The sequence below is a fragment of the Phoenix dactylifera genome, chromosome 2 (genome assembly GCF_009389715.1).
Source record: "Phoenix dactylifera cultivar Barhee BC4 chromosome 2, palm_55x_up_171113_PBpolish2nd_filt_p, whole genome shotgun sequence".
NCBI classification, from domain to species: Eukaryota; Viridiplantae; Streptophyta; class Magnoliopsida; order Arecales; family Arecaceae; genus Phoenix; species Phoenix dactylifera.
The window spans coordinates 12,702,112-12,727,016 of NC_052393.1; the positions used below are offsets into that span (position 1 = coordinate 12,702,112).

Sequence of the window (24,905 nt, forward strand, 5' to 3'; positions counted from 1 at the left end):
TTTTGATTTATTTTTGGCTCCACATAACATTGTTTAGTCAAATTATGAAGTCTCCACCTATCTCTAGAAATCATATTATATAAATCGAAAATGCTTGGGACCTAACCCCATGTCCCAAGGTGTTAGTTACATTAGACCCTGCACATGGATTGGACAAACCCATAAATTGCATTAGTCCCCTCTTAACACTTACGATGGATTTCTCCTGGTAGCTCGTTTGGCCACTTCCTAATCCTTAATAGGTCTTTGATTGGCTGCAAAGGACCAAGTAGCCGCGGCCAGAGTTCCATCACCAGCTTACCAACTGGGATAAGCAAAAGAAACGAGTCAATATCTCTGATATCCACCGCTTATGGATGAAGAGTGAGATCACGAACCACGTTATAAATTATAATAGCAAGATTCTTGAATCTATCTGACAGAATTGTTAATGTCGGGTAGGTTGGGTGGCAGGCCAATGATTGTACCAGTGGGGTTGTTACTTGGGCAAGAAGCAAAATCTAGTAAGCAAAGTAAATACGGAAAAAAAAGGAGGGGAAAACAAAAGCTGTGGGACACAATTCAGTTCTGCGTACTTGCAAAAAGAATAAATAGAAAAAAAAACACTGTTGTTAGTTCCAGTGTCCTGTTTGTCATAAGGTTGCGTTTATAAAGTCAAAATAATGAACGCTCTATATAACAAGTAGTTGATGAGCACTTCATTTGATAAATTTTTTTTCCTTCTGAAGTAGTTTATAGAACTATCTGGCCGCTGCAGAACTTTTACAATTATAACGCAAAAAGGCCTTGAGCCTCTGTAATTGGTTATAAATCTTGAAGTCTCCATAGGGGAGTCTATGAACTGCTAATAATCCCTGTCTCACTTCATGGAGTCCTGTTTCCAGAGAAACATATGCAACACTTGGTTCAGACCTTTATTTTGAAGGAAAGAAAGAAGGCTAAGGAGAAAGGGCGATCAGTCACAGATGATTGGTTTTCAAGCTAATTACCTGACAGAAACAACACATAATCTAGTTCTCAGAACAGAACATTCTAAAAACTTCATCTCTACATACACACGGATTTTATTTTTTTTTTAGCATTATGTCCTGGGGCTATAGAAGCTGGTACATGAGCTACTCATCTCACAGAAAATACATATGGATGGGCAAAACCCAAATCATGTCATGCCTATGATGCTCGCAGGTCATCTTGAGATCTGCCTTGGTGCAAAGATCCGACAGTTCATGAATACCCCCCTCCCTAAAGCCTTCCTCTCTTCTGATCAAATCACAAACAGATCAGTCACTTGTGGGCTCCATACTTGATATATCATGGATTGTGCTATCCAGAAATCACCAGAACGCTTAGATACTGCTTGCTGCATTTATTTCTTCACACGCTCAGGAATGAAGCGCTGAATGAGTTCTGGAGAAGCACCTTCAAGCTCTGCAAGACACAATACTGAGCTTCAAATATTTTGTCAGATAAGGATCAAGGAAACAATTCAGACATATCTTGTACCTTCAGGCATGAAATTAAATATAGGGGGTAGGGGGCGTCCATTTGGCAGACGGGCATTCGGGTCCCTCAATTCATCAAAGAATGGATGGGCACAGGCCTCCAACTGCACAGATTCATACATGAGAAATATTATCAAGTATATCAACTTTTCTATCTTCTTAATTTGAATAGTGTTTTTTGAGATTAGGAAGGGCTCATCCCCACCTTTCTACCCTATACCCACCCCAACCTTGAGGGCTGTCTTCAACCAGAATTGAACTCGCACTCCCTTGCCCAAGTGGCAAAGGGCGAAACCATCCAAACAAGTGCTTGGGGGTAAAAAGGCAGTAGATATGTTGCTGATGCTTTCATACAAATTCTTGATTCAAGCTCAATTTGCTTTTTTTTTTTTTTAAGAAGTGGTTTAGGACCTGGTGTATTGCATTTATAATACTGTTAGTTTCTATGCTTTTTCCTCAATATCTTTTACAGACTGTAACATATTTCAAGCTAAGCCAATCACAATTTCCAGAAGCTAAAGTGATATGAGATGAAAAGTGGACACCAGAAAGTCCTTCACTGTATGCAGCTAAAATACATGTAGAGGCAACAACTTCACATATAAACACAGGAAGTACTGTCATCTGGCCAGTGTGGGCTCTAAAGTCAAATGCCTAGAAATAGTGGGTCCTATACACATGAACTCGCTTTATTTACCTTTTCCTATAGGTGTCTATTAGTAACTCAAAACATCAGTTCTCTAATGCTACCAGAATGCCTGAGCATGTGCATGAGGATTGCAGGGCCTTCAAATAACACCAGGGCAGAATGAGAGAAATTAAACCATTATTTATTGCAGATCGAGTGAAATATGGAAACGAAAGAGAGGACAAGGGTAAATGACCTTGTATGCCCCATCGATCATCTAGAATGTACATGTCATCGCGTGATATGTCTGATAGGAATCATGGATAATATAAAGATTGTTTTCATTTGTAACGAAGGGATTATGTATTCTTAAATAGAGAATAGGTATAAGTAGGCAAACTACAAGTTGAAATTTAATTATAAACCACTTCAGTCTAACCTACAGCCAAGCATGCTTATGACAAGCAGTACCATATCCAATAGCATAAAAGGATTTTAGAGAAAATGAATATAATATGCCGAATTTCAAATTTGTAGATTGATAAAAGATTATCATTCATTTTCTATTATAATTTTAAAATAATCGAATAAAAAAGCAGACAATAATTGAAATAAATGAGCCAACGAGCCACCATAATTGATTACAAATAGAGATCAGTTAGCAGAACGATATTTTTCTTGGAGCAGCGAACAATATCTTACAGCAGTGCAACGCAAATTTGGTGAGTACTGAAGTAGCCTTGATACAAGATCAACTGCCTCGGGAGGCATTCGCTTGTGGAAAAGCTGCAAAAGAGAAGCATGACAAGTTAACCATCTAAATTTGATGCCTGAGTTCTAATGCAATGCGCTTACTGACCTTGTGCCAGGGATGGGCTTTAATCTGAGGAAATTTGAACTCAGAGTAATTTGAATTCATGCATTTGATCTCTTCTCGTGTAGGGGTACCTAAGATCTTGCATAACAACAACAATCAGTTGAGTATGAGTTCAACTGATGAATGAAACCTGAAATGAACAAAGATACAGAAAGAAGCCCATGGATATAAGACCTTAATGATTTCCACCAGCTGATCAACCCCACTTTCTCCAGGAAATAGAGGCTGCATCACATCCATTTTGTTAAAGCAACAGGAATAACAAAACAAAAGTTTGTGTCAAAAAAAAAACCTACTAGACCAAATAACAACATAAAAAGACAAATAAACTCAAATAAATATAATAGCATGGCACAAAATCATGTGTAATACATAGTCCATAGAGTTGCAAATCATATCATGCTAAGTGAGGAAAACAGTCTAGAAGTGAAAACCAAGCACTCAAACAAGGAAAAACTAGAACTAAAAACAACTAGCCATCCTATATTCTTTACATATATACCTCCACAAGACATTTCATTTATGCAATGGAAAAAATGAGATCTTTACAGATTAAATGCCAGTCATGTACCATGTCCAACTCATGACCTCTCTTAAACATGCAGGGTCAAAAGCGCAGGTGATGGTAAAGCATCAAATATCCATTTGTCGATATCCATAATTTTGAACTGTAAAGACTATTCCTTTTAGTCAATTGTCTTTCAAGGGATCTGACACAAGTGTTGAAAGGTCCTTTTGTGTTTTTAATAGGGGTTAAACGAGCTCACAAATAGTTTGAATTAGTCAAATATCGGGGTTTAGTGATGCATGCCTAGTAATAGAAATGAGAAAAATAAATTTCTTCACTGGTAAATGCATACCAAATGGGTCTCCCACTCATGGAGAAGGATAGATTTTTTGAGTCCCATGACATGCATTCTTAAATTTTTATGATTGGAGGACATGGATTAAACAAGGACGAAGTGGAACTTCAGACATGGGCCCAACATGGGCCGGATAGTGCGGAAGTGATTTAGGAACAATGGAGCTCAAGATGGAACATTCAATGCAAAATCAAGAAGTAATGGAGCTTCCAAAAAGAGGTAAATAGGTCAGTTATCATATCAAGTAGATTGGTTACTTTAATATGAATATATCAGGTTGTGGATGGGCAGATGGCATTTTACCTGCCCATACTTGATGCTTAGCCTTCAGTGTCAGGAGGATTTTGGGTTTGATCATTTTTAGTTGAAACCCAATTGGGCTTTGGGTTGCCAATGTGTCTCCTGCCAAATATAAAGGCACTAAAACATGACTGCTAATGATTATCCCTTTTGTCATGGTTTCTTTTTCTTTTTAAAAAAAGCAAGATTGTGTTATTATTTTTCAATTTATTTTAATTTCTTATGTTTTTGGTGAAGAAAGCAACATCATAAACATTATCCAGAAATTTGAAACATGGTAATATGGTATCCACATCACTAAAATGCATTCTAGGAAAGATTTTTGAAACAAATGGAAGCACCTTAACTGAAGCCCAATAATAGATTCTACCCATTTGAAAAGAGCAAATATACTGATGCAAAATCAAATATGCATCATATTTTTCCCAGTACAAATTGTTGTTTGGGGGAATAAAATATAATATAATTTAACTGTCTTAGTCTAGTGAAAGACCTCCTGAAAAAAGGCATTTGCGGTTTCCTAACGAGCTAAGAAAGCCAAAGTATAAAAATTTATCAAAATCAATTTTTCTAAAATTAGCTTGGCTTATCAATATATGTCAGAGTGGACCACCCTGATATATAACAATGAGATTTAACAAAAAAATATTCCAAAATACTTTAGACTTCAGGACTCCATGATCTATTTAGTTTAAAATGGTTTCCTATTTCTTTACCTTAATTCAAAGTGATGGCCATAATTCTAGCAGCTGCGGCTCTGTCATCTGTATAACAAGAATGCGAATCTAAAGTCTGGACTTCTATTTTTATGGATACTTTGTGAAGAACAAGTGTTCTGTTGTTTTTGATGACAATGAAATGCTGTCCATTTGTTGTTCTAATCCAATTTTTTAGCTGTACAAATACAATCATGTATCTTAAAAAAATTGGAGTAGAGGACTGCATCTATTACATAGAACAAAACATGCAGCATAGAAAAAGCTATATTTCACATTTCACCATTAATGTTTTCTAATATGAAATGATATCTCTGTCCAGGTAAGTTTAATAATCAAGTGTTATGGAACCTCAAAGTAACAAGATATTCGCTCTATCGAAGTAATGTTACGGAAATGATTACAATTAAAAAAGAGGAAGCCAGCACAACAAGGCATGTGGAAGCAAAAAATTCAAAGATACCGATCAAATTTAATGTCTATTCCAGATGAAGATGATGGAAAGGGTCACAATCAGGATCATGATATTTGACCTTTCCTATCCAGAAACCCAAACAATAGACAACAAAGATGATGTAAAATGTCTTGCAACTTGCCATCTTTTAATTTGTTAAACTTGTCTCAAGGGGAGGTAAAAAGGAGAAGAAATTAAAGGTTAAGGAATGATGTTTGCATCCTTTTGGTGGTCCTCATCTCCCAACCACTAAAATCAAAAGCTTTGCAAAAAATCAGGAGATTGCTGAGGTAAGATCTCAGCATTAGCATCAACAACTAGCATGCATGTCAAAATGCAAATTTCCTTCTAAGTGACTAAAAAGTTGAGTCCAAAAAGGGAATACTTCATCACACATCACCTCCTGCTTCCCCTAAATTATTGTTTAACTACTAACATGTTCAAGATGTCTTCGAACTTCAAGGTGCATTATCAAAATTTATAATATTTATTATCAACGTTAAATACCAAGACAAGCACAATGGTATCATGTGCACAACATTCAAAAATGCTTAGTGCCGAAACAGTAAGTTGTCCAATATTCCCCCAGGAGTAGGGTGGCAGACTAAATAGAAGATTTTGGCTAGCAAGGTCTTGTCATGCCAAGATTTTATCTAGGACCTGACCAAAGAAAATAATTCTCTAAGATAGTTTCCTTCAACTCTTGCACAGAACAGAAAAGGCGATAAGCCTTTTCGCACTTAAGACATTATCTAAGGTAGTGTCTTATGGCCATAATTCCAAGGTTCCTTTTTCTGTTTTCATTAATTTAAATCATTGAGAACACTGAATATATCTTGAAATCATATAAACTATCCACCTGTGCAGCAGTACAGAGTATAATTACATTCTTTTAATCATCATAAAACAGAAAGAAAATAATCTTCTCCAACTTAACAGCACATGCAATCCAAAATTCCAAGAAGAAAACCAACTGAAATCTTAAGAAGGAAACTTAGTAAAGTATGTTTTAGCTTAAAAACCACCAGCACAAAGTCTACCTGCCCTATAAGAAGCTCGGCCAAAACACAACCAACAGACCACATATCAATTGCAGTGGTATATTCCGTAGCTCCAAAGATGAGCTCTGGAGCCCTATAGTACCGTGAGCAGATGTAAGATATATTAGGCTCTCCTGGAACCTGAAAATTGGGTCATTGGATTCAGATCTAAGACATACACCATAGCATAATCATATACAGATAACATGGCATACCAGTTTCTTAGCACTGCCAAAGTCACAAAGCTTTACTTGATGAGTATGAGGATTCACCTGCAATGTCAATCAAATTGTCGAACAAAATTTAATTAGAGAATACAATCCAAGACAAGTTTTTCATTAAAAAAATCCATAATCATAAGAATACTAGCTCCTGCAATAGTTTTGTAAGGTTCACTCACTCCTAACATCCAAGAAAAACAATACGATACAACAATTAATAATGAACAAAAAGTTTCTGGAACCATGAAAAATACAAAGACAAATAAGAACTCATGACAATTAATTAGAATGCAAGGTGCAAAACATTATGAAATCATAAGAACCCTAACCTAATCTTGCAATTTGCAACCCTTAGTCCACCCATACAATGTATCAGATGCACGACGTACCAAAGTTTAGCCATATCAACTTAGGGCGAGGGGCATATCTTTGTATGATGTATTTTTAGCATTTTGTACTTGCATTGTTTTGTACATAGGATATGTAAGATGGACATACATGACTGCTTGTACATACGGGTTATAATATGCTACACGGGCCTTGGCATGCATAGTACCATATACAAAATAACCCCCCACCCCCCACCCTGCTTTTTATGAAACCCATAACATATGAGAAAAAACTGAGAGTTTGCTAAGTGGCTACAGTAGTGTTAGAAGTGCATGTAATGTGTTTTCCTGATGTAGAATGAATATTCATCAGTACATTACAAGTAGGACAGTGCTAGATTAGTTAGTACTCCTGCCAAACAATGTGGCATTATAAAACAAGTCTCCTGGCATAGATATAAAAACTACAAATTACATCATAGAATGGTTCTCATGTTTATCTAAACCTCATAAAAAGGCCATGACAAGAAATCCAAAGCCCATCTATATCTCGCAAAAGAGTTACCTCCTGCCAAACAATGTGGCATTATAAAACAGGTCTCCCAGCAAAGATATAAAAACTGCAAATCACATCATAGAATGGTTCTCATGTTTATCTAGACCTCATAAAAAGGCCATGACAAGAATCCAAAGCCTATCTATATCTCGCAAAAGAGTTGCCTTTTGTTTTCTATTTTGCAATGAGATATTACTAACCTTAGTAGAATGTAAAGAAGTGATTGACATGGAAATGAGTATTCAACTCCTAACAGTAATTGACTCTGACCACTGAAAGCACCTAGATGCTATTTCTACATGTCAAGATTGAAGTTAAACTTGCTTCATTGATCTGCTCAGAAGTTGTTAAAACTCAATCGGTGATGGAACAGCAGGCCATTGTTAACTTGAAAGTTAACATCCTTTTTTAGAAGCCTACCTATAATTCTTTTCCACCTTTGTTCTGAGTCAACAATCATCTAGGAAAACAAGTTTGAGATTGCTAACCATGAACCTAAGATATCAAGATGTCTCCTCAAATTTACTTTCAAAATCTTGTCAATATTGAAACTGTTGCTGGAAATTGGACCCGGGGGCCGCCGCGAAGCCGGGGAAGGAGGAGCTCCGCTGCTACAGGGGGCGGACGGCGGTGCGCCGGCCGGCTGCGTCCTCCGCTGCGGGGGGGTGTGCAAGTCCTGCAAGGAAAACCGGTGGCCGGGCTCCCCGGCGCCGGCCCTCCGATGCCTAAGTCAGAGGGGGCAAGTATGTGGAGAGAGCAGGGAAGAGAGTATATGGAGAAGACAGCAAGAATATTTGGATAGGATAAAGAAGACGAAGAGGATGATGTCCTCAATTGTGTCTATGCTTCCCGGCGGGTTCAGTCCCGGGGATCTGTTTCCGTTTTTTGTTTGTTCCCCCCCCTTGGTTCTCCCAGCTTCCCTTTTATAGGAGGGGATTACGTTACCTGGGAGGTAACCGGGGGATTTGTCCCTGTCTGTGATAATTGGGCACGATTTGGCCCATTTATGGCATAGTGGAGAACAGGGCCGAATCAGACCGGAATCAGGGTGTTGTCACGGTCGATCGGACCTGTTGGAGTGGTTGAACCGCCGGCCGTAGCGGGCCTGGGGTCTGTGGATGGTAAGTGCATTTATTACCGAATGAACCGGCGGTCAGGTAGAGCCATGCGCTCTGATGGTTCAGTGATCCGGAGATCGTCTTGGGCCGTGTTCATTAAATGACTGAGTGCATCGGAGGCTTGAGAGAGTCTCGTGCATTAATGGCAGGTCGTGCCGAATACCTGCGAAGATCTTATGCCTTGATGGCTTGGAGATAGTGGCAGGTCGCAAGCCGTAGGAGTTGTCAGTCCCTTGGACTTTAGGCGGAGGTTGAACATTTGGTTAAGGCATCGGCTCGGCAAGAGTGCCGAGCCGAGCTGGTCGCCCAATGGGGCGCCCTGTGGCGGGGTTGCTTCAAGTACTCCTGGTCGGCGCCCTTTAGGCGAGCACCTTCTAGCAGAGCGCCTTGGCGCTGTCTTTGGTCGGCACTTTCTAACCGAGCAGCTTTGGGTGGGGCACCTCTTGGCGCGCGCTCTGGTCGACGCCCTCTAGTCGAGCGCCTTCCTGGTCGGCATCCTTTGGCCGAGCGGCTTTCCGGTCGGCGCTCTTCGGCCGAGCGCCTCTGTGGATATATGACTTAGGGTTTTTCCCCTAACAGAAACCATGAGGCATTTATGACACAACTCAAATGCCCCCTTGCATAACAGATGCTAAAACATAATATCAACTTTTAGGCATATAAAAAAATCTTTAATCAGAGAAGAGTAACTGAAGGAACCTATCATTATGCCCTAGGCAAGAAATAACAGGAGACAATCTCTTACCAATAGATTTTGTGGTTTAATGTCACGATGACAGACCCCTACAACACGATGGATGTAAGAAAGTGCACGGCAGATCTAGACAAATAAACATGAAAATATTAATTCAGGAAAACATATTTGATAAAAACGGAAAGGCAAAAAAGGTTTTGCAGTAAACAATGATGGGCAAAATATAAGTACGACAGCACCATTCACCTGATATGTATACAACTGAACATATATGAGAGGCATACGTTGGTTCATCCGGCTATAGTACTTGCAAATGCGATAAACAGTCTCAGATACATACTCAAGTACAAGGTTGAGGTAGACCTCATCATTGTCGGTGGTTGAAAAGAAATAGTGTTTTAGCTGGACTACATTCGGATGGTCAAGTAAGTGCATAATTTGGAGTTCTCTATTCTTGTATCTCTTATCTTGCAGCACCTTCTTGATAGCCACTGTTTCTCCTGTTTCGACACACTTAGCCTGTGCCAGATGTACACTATCATGTCATGATTGTGGGGGAAAAATGAAGAATTGTATGGCATAAAACTATGACAACATGCCAAGGCAAAATTAGTGCTACTTACCTGAAAGACTATGCCAAACGAACCAGTGCCAACCACTCGTTCTGCCATATATGAGATTGTCTGGCATGCAATTGGCAAAAAGTTATTGTTAACCAAGTTCTGATTACAAATTATTATTAAGAAACATCAGGTAAGATTTATAATCTAAAGAGGTTTAGGACTACTGCAGAAGACGGTTTGGGACAAAGAAATTCATTGCACCATAGATATGCAGATGAAAATTTGGGCACACGACAGAACCCACATATACCAAGCTCATAGATATCATGAGTCAATGCACCTAAATTTCAAATGGATTTTCATCCCCAAACTTATAGAAATGAAAATGAACAATGATGACCATGTAAATTTTTTTTAAGGACCATTGGAGAAGCAATTTTGAAATGTGACCGTTTGGAAACAACTCTAAGCACCAACATGCCCAGCCATCTTTCTAGCTCATGCATGTGACCACATCATCTACTAAAGTTGAACAAGATAAGTAAGATCATAGTCCTATGAGCTAAGAAAGCTATGCCATTAAGGTGAGAAAAGAAAGCTCCTAATCAGTAATACAAGTAACAAATTTAAGTTCAAGAAATCATATCACCTGTTTAGGCTGCCCATTTCGACCACCTATTGTTGTTGCAATTATCTGACCTCTCTCAGTTCCATTACCAATCATCATTGTCCCTTCAGTATCCTGTTAGAGCCACTCTCAACAATTAAGAGTATGATAATTGAAACATGCTACAGATGAAACTGTATCCTGTAAAAGCCACTCTTGACAATTAATTAATATAATAATTGAAACATGCCACAGATGACACATTTGTACTTTCTGAACTACGGGCAAATTATAATAAGCAGTTACAAAAATGAAGGTATACCTTCTCATTGTGGTCTTCAACTTTATCATCCTTAATTGTCATTTCATGCATTTCCTTTGGAAGCTGATCTACAGCAGCATCTTCAGTTCTAGCAGGTGGATCCATGTTCGATGTGCTTGCATCCAAAGGTAAATGAGTTGAAGTCATATTGTGATCTAGACCAACAGATTTATCTTCCACAAGATGTTGTTCTGAAGAAACTTCCCCTGCTCCATCCTGATCAAACTTTGCTCTTTTTGTGCCAGGATCTCCACCCTTATGTGAAGGAGATAAAATTTCAGGACATTATAACAGAATAAAAATTGAAAACAAAAAGTCAAATCAAGAAGATACGAAAATGTAGCAAAATGCCTGACAGACTTATTTTTGAAACAAGCTTCTTTATTGGTAACATTATAACAGAATAAAAATTGAAAACAAAAAATCAAATCAAGAAGATATGCAAATGTAGCAAAATGCCTGCCAGACTTATTTTTGAAGCAAGCTTCTTTATTGGTGTGTGTTAACTTCCATGAAAACAGCTCCATACGAAGTATTAGATCCAAACAAAAGGAATTTATCGGTCATATTAACATTACGAGAATGTGCATTTTGGCTTTTCAATATTCAAAATTGAAGCCTCAAGTTTAATCCACCAAATTGGCTTAGGATATCTCCTTGTTCCTCACCTAAAGTTTACTCCTTTTTTTTATTAAGGAAAAAAGGCAAGTGTGCCAAGTTCCTCTAAGTGGCTATGAAGAATGTCATGATAATAATTCTTAGAATTCATCTACACAAGATCAGCTTCTCAAAATTATTAATGATCCTACGAGGAACTTAATAAAGATCATCAAATGGATAAAGAGATCTTCAGTTATTTTAGTCATGATGAAGTTACTAAACTTTAATGTTAATGAAAGCCCTTTTCGGCTGGTGAAATCTCAAGTACTCTCAACTCCAACCTGCTCAGATATTTGCTCTGTTTATTACAAGCATATACAGACTCATTTTCTATTGGACTCATCAATATAAGTTTTTCCATATAAACAACTAAACATGGTCTAGTCAAGTGACTTAAGCTGATGATGATACGCCATCAAAAAATGAAGGGTCTTCCTCCGATTTGAATAGTGCTTACCATCAAGACTAGTAAAAGACGAAGAATTATCTTTAATTGTATAAAATCAGTAGTTAATTTTATAAAAGTAATGCAGGTTTCCATTTACAGAGTTGTAACATTTAGTCTCAAGTCTTATGTCTTCATTGATAAGCCTCAACGAAATTTCTATAGCAATAGAGTGTGATGTGAACCAAGTAGCCCAAGCCATGGTCAAAAAAGTCATGGACCTCATGGTCAAAGGTTAATGGCATATAGTTAGTTCTATGTTATCGACAACTCAGGGAATTATCATCATCAAATCCTTTTTGCATCATATGGGTCAGCCATATTATAGAGTATAATTTACAACCACATGTAAACTTGATGGTGACCCTCCACAAACTGTTACAGGATTCCTGGCCAAGGCATATTTAGGAAAAAGAAGAGCCTGTCATGGAAGCTATAAGGTATGGGGATCTACCTTGTCATAATCTAAACTCATACAACCAACAAGCAACCCACCAAAATTCCCTAGGCTTGGAAAGAGTCATAACAAGGGAATAGTTATGCCGGTCAAACTTGCTTATGACAGGCATAACTATTCCAAGGAAGAGCTGTCATAAGCTATTCCATGGAATATAGATACCTTTTCATGGACGGAAAAAGTCATTATTCAAAAGTTAGTTCAAAATGGTGCCTTTTGCCATTCAAAAGTAGAGCCAAGCAAAAATTGACATAACTCATGCATAACTGTTTCCATACGCAAACATTTATTATTTCCATTTTTCTTGTTCCTGAACCGAACGCAGCCGGAGTAAATAACCCCACATTCCCTTGTAGTTGCAGAGCCCCACAACACTCCACCCTCACTTCCTCCTCTCCCTCCCTATTCATCTTATCGTTCTTTTATCCTATCTATTTGTGGATGTCTTTCTATTTATCAGATAGGCATCATAGATTATCCAAATCCCAAGCAATATACACCATACACAACCATATAACCAAATCTAAGGTAATGTTGGTTAAGATACATAATCAAGTTTCCCTTAGCAACTTTAACTCATTATCTGGAGGTTTGTACTTTGTCCCTTATACTTTATGGTTTGAATTCTAAACACTGATTTCTTTTGTTTCGTTTTATCAAATACCGAAATTTTAATCTTCATCCTGTCTGTTGGCTAATCAAAAGTAGTGCATGATATGTATTTATGTCATATGCTTGAACATAGCTTATTTTATTTAAGACATTAAATATGTTTGAATAGGCTAGGAAAGAGGTTGGTTTGTAAACTATACCTATTAAACAATCCATAAATAGGTTCTGAATCTCAGTTAATTGATGCATGTTAAAAGTTAGTAAGATGGACCATTTCTTTCTATTTCCTTTAAAAACAATGGTGAGCATACTCACATAAAATCCAAGACAACAACAGCCAAGTCTTGATAAGAAAAGGTTAACGGCATGAGATGAACACAAAATAAAAGAAGAAAATGGAAATGATTAAAAAAAAATGAAAAACCACAAGTAAAATGGTATGAATCAGACCTGTTGACTATGAACCATTCCTCATGGAAACGTGAGAAAGCCACCTGACCATAACAAAAACTTACGAAGAATCATGAAGAGTGGAGAGGAAAATGTTTCCTTGGAAAATCTAGTTTTTAATTCGTTTTAATCGACAAAATGACAAACATGGAAAGTTTATCCCGAAATCTCTGGAAAACTTTTTCTTTTCCGTGGAAATATCATTTTTCTTTTCTTTCGTTGTTTTCATGCAATCAAAAACGAACACTGATATAAGGGATGTGAGACCTAGAAAGACCTTCATCAGTTACAGATACATTAAAACAAAATAAAAGAACACATAGAGCGCTTGAAAGAAACATCGAGACTCCCGCCCCCCAACACCTACCAAAAATCAAAAAAGAAGAAAGATGGCATATCTGATTTTCCACCTGATGGAAATATAGAAATGAATTTAAAAAAAAACTCAGAATTTTAACAATACCCAGAACCATCAGCCAGTACCTACAATAAGGTTCAAGAAATTTAATCATACACTAAATCAACAAAAATCCTCCTTTTGTCGTTTAATCCCATAAACACGCATATCTCTAAATCTTACAAATCAAATAAAACCCCATCAGATTAATCGATCCCAAGTCCTAATACGATCTCCTCCACAAAATCAAGCTAAAACAAAAGCAAAAAAAAAAATATGTACAAATAAAACAAACAGGAGAGCAAGCGGCGAACTCACGGGATCCGAAATCGACGACCTCCCGGACGCAATGCTCTTCAGCCGTCGCATCATATGCATGATTCCCCCCGTCCAACACCCACACTATAACTCTCTCTCTCTCTCTCTCTCTCTCTCTTCCCCTCTCCCTCTGCCCCCCGGGGGCCAGCGCTCAGAAAAGAGAAGCCGTCTCCCCTCTCTCCCCCTCCATTACCGCACCGCCAAGGAGGAAGCGAAAACAAAGGAGGGGAAAAGAAGAGAAGAAAGAAGACAAGAGAGACGATGGCTTCTTCCTCCTACTCTCTCTCTCTCTCCTTCTCTATAACGCAAAACAAAACAAAAAGAAAACCACCAGATTTCGGTCTCTCTCTTCCTCTCTTTTCCGTCCTCTCCCCTCCTTTTTCTTTGTGCGTCTGTCTCCCTTTAGGTTTTGTTAGCAATTTTTGGCCTGTTCGGTTCGGCAGTCAAACCTCCGGAGGCCGACCCCAAGCATTCCCCTACCCGCTGGTGTCCGTACTCCGCCTCCGTGGGGCCCAGCACAGCCGTACGTTGCCCGCCGTACGGGGATCGGACGGCGGATAGGCGAGCAGCGTCTTGGGGAAGGGAGGATTTTCGTGAGTGCCATTGCGCGGAATATCCGGGTCGCGGTCTTCGTATCGATCCGCTCCTGTCCATAATTAAACTCGCGTGAGAAGCGGTCGCCAGTTTCGCCTTCCCAAGGTTCTGAATTAGACTGAATTTTTTATAGAATGATAGATGATACGGTCTATTCTGTAGAAGAAAAATATATATATAATTTTTTCATCTTATGATCTAACAAATTGATAGACGGAATTTAGACTACAATTAGGATAAGTATTCAGAAGAAAATGGATTGGACAGATTAACAAATTTGATTTTTCAAACATATTCTTATTTTTTGTTTTTTTTTAAATAGTAGGCCTAATTTCCAATTTTTGATCCTATAGCCATTCCTAGAATGTACAATCCATGTAATAATTTAAGATTATTTGAAAATAGTTAAATTTGCAAGTTGCCCTTCATAGTATTATTATACTATAACCAAGTCCAAAAAACGTGCAGGCCATTAATTAGTAGGCTATTATCATTCTTTCTTAGCGGTAGCATCAAATTTGACATGAGTGACAATACACAAGCTTACATCTAACATAGCAGACTTGACACATCGGCATGATTAAATGACATGGAAGGCCACATTCATCTTCCAAGCAGATGCAATTCTATTCCTCTGGCGCTTTCAAGACTGTTTCTGAGCATTTTATTTAGTTTTATATGGCAGACTTTTTTCAAATTGATGTCTCTCCAACATATGATGCCAAACATAAGTAAACAAAGGCTATGTGAAAAAGTTTACTCAGAATATGGCATCATACACACAAGCATTAGATAAAACTATCTCTACTAGAGAAAGATAGAATAATTTTTGATTTGTGATGTTGCTCGAATTTGCCATCTCTAAAATTTTGTATAATAACTCGGCATAGTTATGGCTGGGTAGAAACTCATATCATTAATACTGGCATCTTGATAGTGACCAGAGGGCTTTGCAACAGCTGAGCCTTCATGCAGAAACTCCTTTTATTAATACCAAAATCATTAATAGGAACCCCCCTATGATGTGCAGGGCTCTTTTTCTCCTTTTTTTTTTTTTAATCTTTTTGAAATACAATACGGCAATCTAACAAATATAAGGGTTTAACATAGAAATTTTTGTTGTACATCGAGCAATGAACTTTAATCATGGCTGATGTATTTTAATATTGACATCATTAATACCAATGTCCACGTCGTGAATGGAAAACTTCACATAAGTTAAGCCTTTATTTTAGATATATTCTAGCATATAACCCATGTGCTACATAGAGTATGATTTTTTCTTTTTTTTTAATTGTTCTTGAGATGTAATGTAGCAATATAATAAATTATAACAAATAGAAAATTTCAATAGCTAAATTTCTGTTGCATATTAAGTACCGACCTTTAACTATAGTCAAAAAATCTCATTATTGATATTTGCATCATTAATATTAATGTTCAATGGCGAACGGAGAACTCCACACAAGTTAAGCCTCCATATAAATACTTCTATCATTAATATTGGCTCCATGCTATAACCAGTGTATAGTTTTTTTTCTCTTTTTTCTAACTATTTTTAAATTTCAACATAATTATGTAACAAATTATAACAAATAGAAGGCTTTAATAGCCAAATTTCTGTTACAAATTAAGCAATGAACTTTAATGATAGTCGTACATATTAATATCACGTTACTAATATTGGCATTTCATGTGGTAAATGGAGAACTCTGTACTAGCTAAGCCTATTTTTGAAATGTAACATTATAACATAACAAATTATAATACATAAAAGGCTTCAACGACCAAATTTTTATTGCATATTAAGTAATAAACTTCAACGATAATTAAGCATATTAATATCTATGTTATTAATATAAATTGCATATTGAGCAATGAACTTTAATAATAGTTGAGCACAGTAATATCGATGTATTAATACCGGCATCCATATGATGATCGGAGAACTCGTACAACCATATATATATATATATATATGATAGACAAAAGATTATCACCAGTTTCAATTGGATACTCTTAAACAAACAGGTTTCTACTCAATATTCTCAAGTTCCCGGCCGTTTTGAAGTTCCCTTCTAACTGCCAGGAGTTCCAAACTAAATTCTTAACAGGAAAAAAAAACTAATTTGAAAAAAATATGGAGCTCCCTAAGTTTCAATCTTACTGCAGCACCAACAATCAGATGAGTGAAATTACAACATTTGGTGAAACTCTTGGGCAATCAAAAAGAATTTGGGGACCCTCTAGAAAATTGACATTATCGTGTAGCTTTTGGGGAAGGTGAAGGATCCAGTTCTCTAACTTCACTGCATTCCTTCAGCAAGTGGCTGCGGTTTTAAGTTCCTGTTTCCGGCCTACATGGTCCATGACTTCTACTCTCTTGAGGTGATGGGACAAGCAATCCAAGCTCGTCTCTTGAGGCTCATCATACATATTGCATAAGGGCCAGGGCCAGTTCTCCTACAGAACAAAGAGCAATAAACATTACAAGTTGAACTCTGCAGGCAGTTTGCTTGAGAAATGAATATGAAATGATAAGATTTCGTTACTTACCTTTGGTTTGTCCACAAATCGAATGACTAAGAGTTTCTAAAAAGGAACGCCTTCTACAAACGGGGAATAAGATAACTGCATCCATTTTGAGCTTCAGGCAAGGGGCATTGTGAAAAGTGGGGAGTTGATCAGTTGGATCCTCGTTGTAAGAGAGTACCTAGGAATATAAAGAACAGCAAGTATAAAGCCGGTTGATGGAAAAGATGAAAAAGGTGATTCCATTCGTTTATCAAGCAAACATTCTCAACAAGTAGCCACAACAAGATAGTTTACTTTCTTGCTGTAAAATTGCTCCAATTTAAGATTTTCCTCTGCTCGAAAAGGAAGAAAAAAACTCCAACTTAAGATTTACAATGTGCATATTAGAAAGAAAAGCAAAGAGTTGCTTCTTTAGTGCTAAAGCTCATAGCATCTTAGCATTTAGTGTTCAGAAAAGCAGTTGGTCCTATTGAAAAAGAAGAATAAGGAAAAAAAATTGTATTTCTGCCTATCTATTACAATGTACTGGAGCAACCTTTATATAGACTAGAAGGCTGACAAAGTTTGGCATAATCAATCAATCAATGAATTTTAACAGGTCCAAATCCAATCTGTATGATTTGGGAACTTCAAGTTGCTTCAGCTGTGGCACTACTGATTGTAAGACCTTGTGGCACAGTTAGGCAAGCTCCATCCTGCTGTTAAGGCTTAACTGCATGATGTAAACAACATAAAGGAAAAAAACTGCTGTAAAATTTCAGATCAATGACAAATATCAGAATCAATGATAAATCTTGGTCAGAAATGTTTTGATATATATGTTTTTGCAGTACAAGTTTTGGCAGATACATTAATGCATGTTTTCATGGATGGTTTGCAGCTTCAGCAGAAACCAATATATCAAAATTAGAATTTCGACATCTGCTCGTATCAAGAAGACTGTATTAGAAAATATATCATCAAATTGATAATAAGAAGCAGATAAACTCACCTTGAGACAACTCTCAGTCAGCTCTAAAACATGAGCTTGAGCAGCAACATGTAGAAGCTTCATTACACTGCCACGTGTGGGAAGGGCAAGTATGGAATGGCTTACATTGCCAAGTTGAATCACAGAGGACATATAAAGTCTGCAAGAGGAACAGATAAGGCAGCAGTGCTACTTCTCAGCCACCTGAACGACCTGAGAGTTCGAGCATCGGAGATCTTGAATGAGTGACCTCGCCATGCACAACCTTTTTCAATCCTTTAGCAGCGATGTTAATATCTTTTAATCCACCATTTCCCATCAAGTTCAGCTCTTCAAGCGTTGGACAACCAATATTCAGGGTGCAAGAGAGCGTGCCAATGGCACGAATCAAGGGTCATTTTCTTATGCCTAGGGTAGATTGCAAAATCAAAAACAGCATGGCCTTCCAACTTGGATGCTTGTAGTATATCATTGTTAGCCCTAGATGAGAAGTAGCCATGGCCCGTAAAGAAAATATTTTCCAAGCACAATGTCTCCAGCGAGCTAAACACCGGCAAATAATATAAGAAATTAACCATATCTCAGCTTCAGTACCTGAAGGGAGTTGCAGGCGGAGAAGGAATCATGCAAGTAGGGGAGGCGCGTATAATGGTCCCTAGAGATTGAGACGTGGAGCTCTTCAACATTGCCTCGAGCAGGGGCGGCCCAATGCATTTGGGGGCCTAAAACAAACTCACTAAGAGAGGTCTTTTTTTTAGAAAAAAAATGGTAATTTTTTTTTAATAAGTGTAAAATACTTTAAAATTTTATTTAAAAATAATTCGTCTAGCTTTTTGAGATGCAAAATTACTAATCAAACTTTTATACTCAAGATTCATTAAAATACTATTTTCAATCGATAATATAGCTAATCCATTTAATCTTTCTTGTGACATAGTTGATCGCAAATAAGATTTTATCAACTTTAATTTTGAAAAACTTCTTTCAACAGAAGCAACTGTTACAGGTATTGTTAACAATATTCTATAAGCAATGCATGCATTTGGAAAAGAATTTGTTTTTTTTATAAAACTTAAAGTATCAATAGGGGTACTAGTTTCTGTTTGTAAAACTTCTTTTAAAACTTTTAACTCTGAAAACAAATCAAGACCATCAATATCAGAATATTCTCCATGCTTTAAAAAGTTTTCAAGATTAAGACAACATTTTTTCAAATCCTCTTCATTCAAAGATTTTAACTTTCTAAAATTAAACAAAAAACCAAAAATATTTTCGTATATGGTGAATTGTTCAAACGTATTTTGAATTAAAGAAATAGCTTGATCTACTATATATAAAAAGTAATCAATTCTAAAAGATTCTTCGGCTGATCTTGCTATCTCATCATCACTATTTTTATCAAATTATTTTTTTCTACGGATCACACGTTCTTCACGAAATGTAGGTTCTATTTTCATTTCATTTGCCATTTCTTTAGATTTATTCAAAGCAGTTATGAATCCATTTTCCTTATAACTTTTCAAATAAGAAAGAAGATATTTTAATTGATTGATAGCAACATCAATATGCATGTTTTCAGATTGTAAGTTCTTACTAACTGAGTTAACAGCAAACAAGATATCATACCAAATATTTATGCCCAATAAGAATTCAAAATTCTCAATCTCATATGTAGCTAAGCATGTGGCTTCACTCTTTGTTTTAGGATCTTCACTAGTTTCCGCTAATTGAACTAATGCATCTCTTATTTTAGGAGTTTGGCTTTTAATTGCTTTAACACTTTCAATATGACTTTCCCAACGTATCTGTGACAAGGGTTTAAAAGTCAATGTGGGTACATTATCTTGTAAAATTTTCCATCGTTTTGTAGAAAAAGAAAATAATGTATAAATTCGTTGTATCACTCCAAAAAAAGATATAGCCTTAGGACATGAGTTAGCACTATCACATAATACTAAATTCAAGTTATGACATCCACATGGTGTGTAAAATGCTCTAGGATTTATACCCAATAATCTTTTTTGTACACCTTGATGTTTTCCTTTCATATTAGACCCATTGTCATACCCTTGTCCTCTTATATCATTAACCTCAAGTTTATGTTTTTCTATTATATTTATAAGTTCGCTAAAAATGCCTTTTCCAGATGTATCATGTACTTCTAAAAATTCTAAAAAATATTCTTCTACTTTTACTGGACTTGTTGAAGTATCTACACATCTTAAAACTAGGGTCATTTGTTCTTGATGGCTTGCATCAGGAGAGCAATCAAGTATTAAAGAAAAATATTTTACTTCTTTAATCTTTTTGATTATTGTAGTTTTAATTTCATATGCCAACATTTTAATCAATTCATTTTGAATATTATGACCTAAATAATGATTGTGAATTTTTCTATGTTGAATGCGTCGAACATGTTCTTGCATTACTGGATCAAATTCTGCAATCATTTTAATAAGGCTTAGAAAAGTTTCTTTATTGCTTTGATAGATCTCTTCATTCTTTTCCTGAAATGCTAAATTATTTTTTGCAAGATTTTTCACGACAGCAATAATTCTCAATAGTACTTTTTTCCAATGATCTTTCTCTTGGTTTATTTGTTCTTGGAGACTTTTGTCAATTGTCTTGTTTTTCAACAATATTACTTCTAAGTCAATCCACTTATTCATGCTAGTAATATGTTCATTAGTTGTTTCATGACTTTTGAGTATAATACCTAGATTTTTCCAATTTCTAATTCCTTCATTGACTAAGTGATTCGTGTTAGGCGTTGAATCAAATAATTTACAACAAAAACAATATACCCTATCCAAATCCTTCGAATACACTAACCATCTTCTATTATGTTTTTCACCATTAGGTAATTTACAAATATAATGTAGCGTAGAGAAGTGTCTATTATTTTCATCCCTAGGAAAATGAAGATCATAATCTCTAATTGGACCTCTTTCCACTAATATATCTCTCAACTTTGTATCGATCTGTTTCCATTGACCAGGATCGTATATATTTGTAGAAATAGAACTAGTTTTATTAAGCTCTACACTATCTTTATTTATACTATCTCCATCTAATTCCTCATTGTGTTCTTCACTACGAATCTGGTTGTCAATCTCATTTTGTTTAGTTCTTCTTTTCATGTCATCTTCTAACTCTATTTTGGGTGCTTGTTTTGTTGCTAATTCCTGAGTTGAACTTGATGTAGTGTTTTGTTTGTCTGTGATAACAAATCTATCTAGAGCTTCTTTTTGAGATTGAATGAGTTCTTCGATTTTTCTTTTCTTTTTGAGTTTTTCATACCCACATTCATATTTTCTATTAGACATTTGAATCTAAAAATTATATTATCAAAAAAAGCAATTAAGACAATCACCACAAACAAATCAAAATATAAAAGAGTTGAAAATGATAAAACTTGATAATGTCAAAAAAAACAAACTCAAGTCCCAACAAAGCAAGGCCGAACTCGACGGCGAGAAGCGGTGCCGGAGACTGACGGGTGGAGTTGGAGAAGAGGCCGAAGACACAACCGTTGAGATTCGAGAACGCCCAGGATGCAAACTATTCAAAAACGTTAAGATGAAACCAACAATCAAAATTAGAAAAGAATAATGAGAGGTTAGATGACATAATACGCCATAAGAGGTTATTTGACAAACAAAGCAGATGTAATGTAGTGGCCTCTAAGGCAGTGTAGAAGGTTAATTGATAGCTAGAGGAAGTTTGGAGGCCAAGAGCGCTCCTTAGCTGCCCTGGCCTAGTCCACTATGCTGCCGTCTTTTTATACCGTTAGCCTAATCTATGTGCTATAATCTTTGGCCCAGTTGGCCCAGACCACTAGCATCACTAAAGGATAAAAGAAGGCATATTATGCATAGAGTTGTTCCAAACATGGATGGAGAGATAGGCTGCAAACTGTGACAGAATCTACAAACAATCTCCATTACAAATCAGATTTAGATGTAAGATCTTATAAAGAGAAGTTGAGCCCAACTTTAACTACGATGAAAATTCTTGATTACTCAAAGTATGTAAGAAAATTTATTCATCTTGTTGGTGCTATAATGTTGAAGGAAATTGAAAAATAACTAGCAGGTAAGAAAACCTGCTGCATATAAATCATGAGATGCAATTAATGTGGAAAGCTTCTGCTTGCAGCATAGCAATAAAAGTTCAGCATAGCAATAAAAGTTATCTTCTCTTTTTTGTTCAATAGGGAAGGCTGGTCCTTGGTATGCTTGTTAGATGTATTAGAGTATGAAGACTGGAAGCACAACAAAGAAGATCATTTTACGCTCATTACTCATTTACTCTTGTTATGACCATAGAGAGGGAGTATGCGTGTGTGGGGTCTGGGTGGTTGTGTGTGTGTGTGGGTGAGTGAGAGAGAGAGAGAGAGAGTTCTAATGATTGGAAAGTAGGTTAAAAATTAATGCATAATTTGTGCTCATGGATGGCAGACTGGGTAGTATACAGTGGTAGTATACAGAAGGAAGAGGCAAACCTCTTGGTCCTCTTTCCAGGATTACAAGCACTCAAATCCAACACCTTTAAACATAAAACCAGGAAGAAATTTTGTGATCCTAACTACTCCCCTGAGTCCCCTCATGGAAGATCTCAAGTTTGCAAGCCCATCTGAGAGTCTGAGACTATTGAGTGGATTTGAGAATGGAAGATAAAAGGAATTATTTTGGTATTTTGCTTTCTCCTTTTCCTCTAAATGCACTGCAGGCCTGTGTTTTACAAGAGCAGGGATGTCTGCTTGAACTTGTTGATCCAAGTCTTTAGTCTTGGTTCGAACTACTCAATAGAAGAGGCACTACAGATGTTGAACTTGGCTCTTTCACTGATTTAGGTGCTATACGCATCACAAATTTTCATAGGCATTTCCTCAAACATCTTTCTTGTCCATCTAGAGAGACTGAAAGAGAGACTCACAAGTGCAGCGGGCTGACGTGAAGAAGACGGGAGTCAGGGGACGGGAGGGAGGCGAGGAGGTCGCGGGAGATGAAGGTGGGCACAGGCGGTGCTGCAGCCGGGGGATGCCGGGGAGGTGGAGGAGACGACCGCGCCGGTGAGTGGTCGGTGAAGACTGAAGCAGAGCTGCAGAAGAGGAGCTCAGGAACGATGAGGATAGAGGAGGAGTGGAGGACGATGAGGGTTTTAAAGAAAGGGACGATGGGCGATGGGATTCGGACGGCGTCGCGGCGACTCACCCTCAGTGGCTCAGTCGTCTTGTCGAAGTAGCCGTTGGCTCTGCGCCTCTACCTCTACGGATCCGTAGCTAGGAGATAGGAGTCACTGTCGGGCGTGGGCCTTTCTTTGGGCCGGGGCTAGGTCGCCCAAGGCTTGGGCCGGCCCCCCTCGAGCCCCGAACCTGATAGAAGAATCAACACGGGACACAGGGCATTGAAAGAAAGAGGCATTGTTTTGATATTGAGGCCATTGCGGAGGTGCAAACCGCGGTCGACGTAGTCCATGAAGACGGTTGCCTCAAGCTTCAGGTTATAATAGGCCCATAAGCAGCCTAAAATCCCCCGAGATGGCGTTGAAAAAGTCGAGGAGCTGTGGCAGTAGATGAGACGCTGGTCGAAGTCCATGCCCGACTTGGCCAGGGTGCTGGTTCGCACTGCGTCTCTGAAAGGCATCAGGGAGAGAATGTGATGGAGGATGGAGTCGGGTAAGTTGCTGATTCTGTCTACCCTTCCATGCTTACTGTGATGATTGCGGGGAAACTTAGTTGTGCTTCTTAAAAAGTGGAGCTTTTGATTCCTTGTTTTTTTTTTTTTTCTCCCTTTCTTTGCTGATTTCGTTGATACAGATATCTTAAACGTCAGTATCAGAAGGAAAGCAAAAGATCATCACGAACGTTCGCATATCTTAAACGTCTGTATAAGAAGGTAAGGAAAAGAACACGTGTGATGGTGTCACAATGAGAAGAGATGGATTAGCGGGTGGGAGTCGATCAATGATATATATTGTAGTTTGTGTCGGACCAGGAATATTTTAGATTTTTATCGCGACACGTCAGGATACGACCGCCATTGATATTAAACCTAGCGAAACGCCTTCCGAAAATTTTCTGTTGATTTTCTCTCTCCTAACTGCCTTACCGAAACGCACCACATTCTCGCGACGGCCTTGGGGTGGCCTGGGTCGAGGTCGTCGGGGAGGCTGCGGAGGGGTAGTAACCTGGAGGCACTTGGCGCCGGCGGGAAGGCCAGAGCGGAGCTAAAGGACGAGGCCGTCGTGGGCGTAGGTGAACCAGCCGGAGGGGACAACGGGATCCGGGGAGGCACAGAGCGGGAGGCGGTGGGAGACAATAATCTGAGGCTCCAGTGGCGGAGAAGGGGAGGGCAGGGAGTCGGCAGCCCCGGCACCGGCGGAGGAGAGGATGCCGGTTCCGCTATGACGCGGTGGAGGACCGAGACTATCAAGCGTCCCCTACCGGCCGTCTGATCCGAACTGAAGCAGCAGAGGATACCGGCGTAAGTGGGGAATCACGGAGACGGCCGCCGGGGAGCGGCGCAAAGGGGCAAGCAGAAGAACAGGGAGAGGGAGTGAGGGACGAGAGAGACGGAGCAGACCGGAGAGAGGTATAGACCCTTTGGAACTGATAAACTGGGATTACCGTTGACACTCATAAATCAAGCAGTCGGCCTTTAATAATCATATGA

The 24,905-nt window shown here is 38.0% G+C and overlaps 2 protein-coding genes across 12 annotated transcripts; both read right to left on the reverse strand.

The window, feature by feature from the left end:
* Positions 1 to 945: 945 nt before the first annotated feature.
* LOC103714158 (shaggy-related protein kinase alpha-like) lies at positions 946 to 14,410 on the reverse strand. 3 transcript variants are annotated; one of them, XR_003386973.2, is made up of 14 exons: positions 14,130 to 14,410; positions 10,791 to 11,045; positions 10,511 to 10,603; positions 9,922 to 9,981; positions 9,545 to 9,817; positions 9,350 to 9,424; positions 6,596 to 6,652; positions 6,381 to 6,521; positions 3,182 to 3,232; positions 2,990 to 3,085; positions 2,833 to 2,916; positions 1,708 to 1,913; positions 1,504 to 1,606; positions 946 to 1,428 (listed from the first exon to the last, which is right to left on the reverse strand). XR_003386973.2 is itself a non-coding variant. In XM_026807312.2 (14 exons), the coding sequence occupies exons 2-14, from the start codon at positions 13,430 to 13,432 to the stop codon at positions 1,367 to 1,369; spliced, it is 1,368 nt and encodes a 455-aa protein (XP_026663113.1). In that variant the 5' UTR covers positions 13,433 to 13,458; positions 14,130 to 14,250; the 3' UTR covers positions 950 to 1,366. The 3 variants fall into 3 exon arrangements, 2 of the variants coding, with proteins under 2 accessions (XP_026663113.1, XP_008799541.1); XM_026807312.2 differs by lacking the exon at positions 1,708 to 1,913 and adding an exon at positions 13,415 to 13,458 and having other exon boundaries at positions 950 to 1,428; positions 14,130 to 14,250; XM_008801319.4 differs by lacking the exon at positions 1,708 to 1,913 and having other exon boundaries at positions 950 to 1,428.
* A 2,306-nt stretch (positions 14,411 to 16,716) lies between these two features.
* Positions 16,717 to 24,109, reverse strand: LOC103714155. 9 transcript variants are annotated; one of them, XR_005509815.1, is made up of 7 exons: positions 23,445 to 24,109; positions 23,167 to 23,331; positions 18,250 to 21,789; positions 18,108 to 18,179; positions 17,794 to 17,970; positions 17,280 to 17,436; positions 16,717 to 17,186 (listed from the first exon to the last, which is right to left on the reverse strand). XR_005509815.1 is itself a non-coding variant. In XM_039122083.1 (4 exons), the coding sequence occupies exons 2-4, from the start codon at positions 18,379 to 18,381 to the stop codon at positions 17,152 to 17,154; spliced, it is 324 nt and encodes a 107-aa protein (XP_038978011.1). In that variant the 5' UTR covers positions 18,382 to 18,732; positions 18,825 to 19,037; the 3' UTR covers positions 16,717 to 17,151. The 9 variants fall into 9 exon arrangements, 2 of the variants coding, with proteins under 2 accessions (XP_038978011.1, XP_038978008.1); XR_005509817.1 differs by lacking the exon at positions 18,108 to 18,179 and having other exon boundaries at positions 17,280 to 17,970; positions 18,250 to 18,708; positions 18,823 to 21,789; XR_005509814.1 differs by lacking the exon at positions 18,108 to 18,179.
* Positions 24,110 to 24,905: the final 796 nt, after the last annotated feature.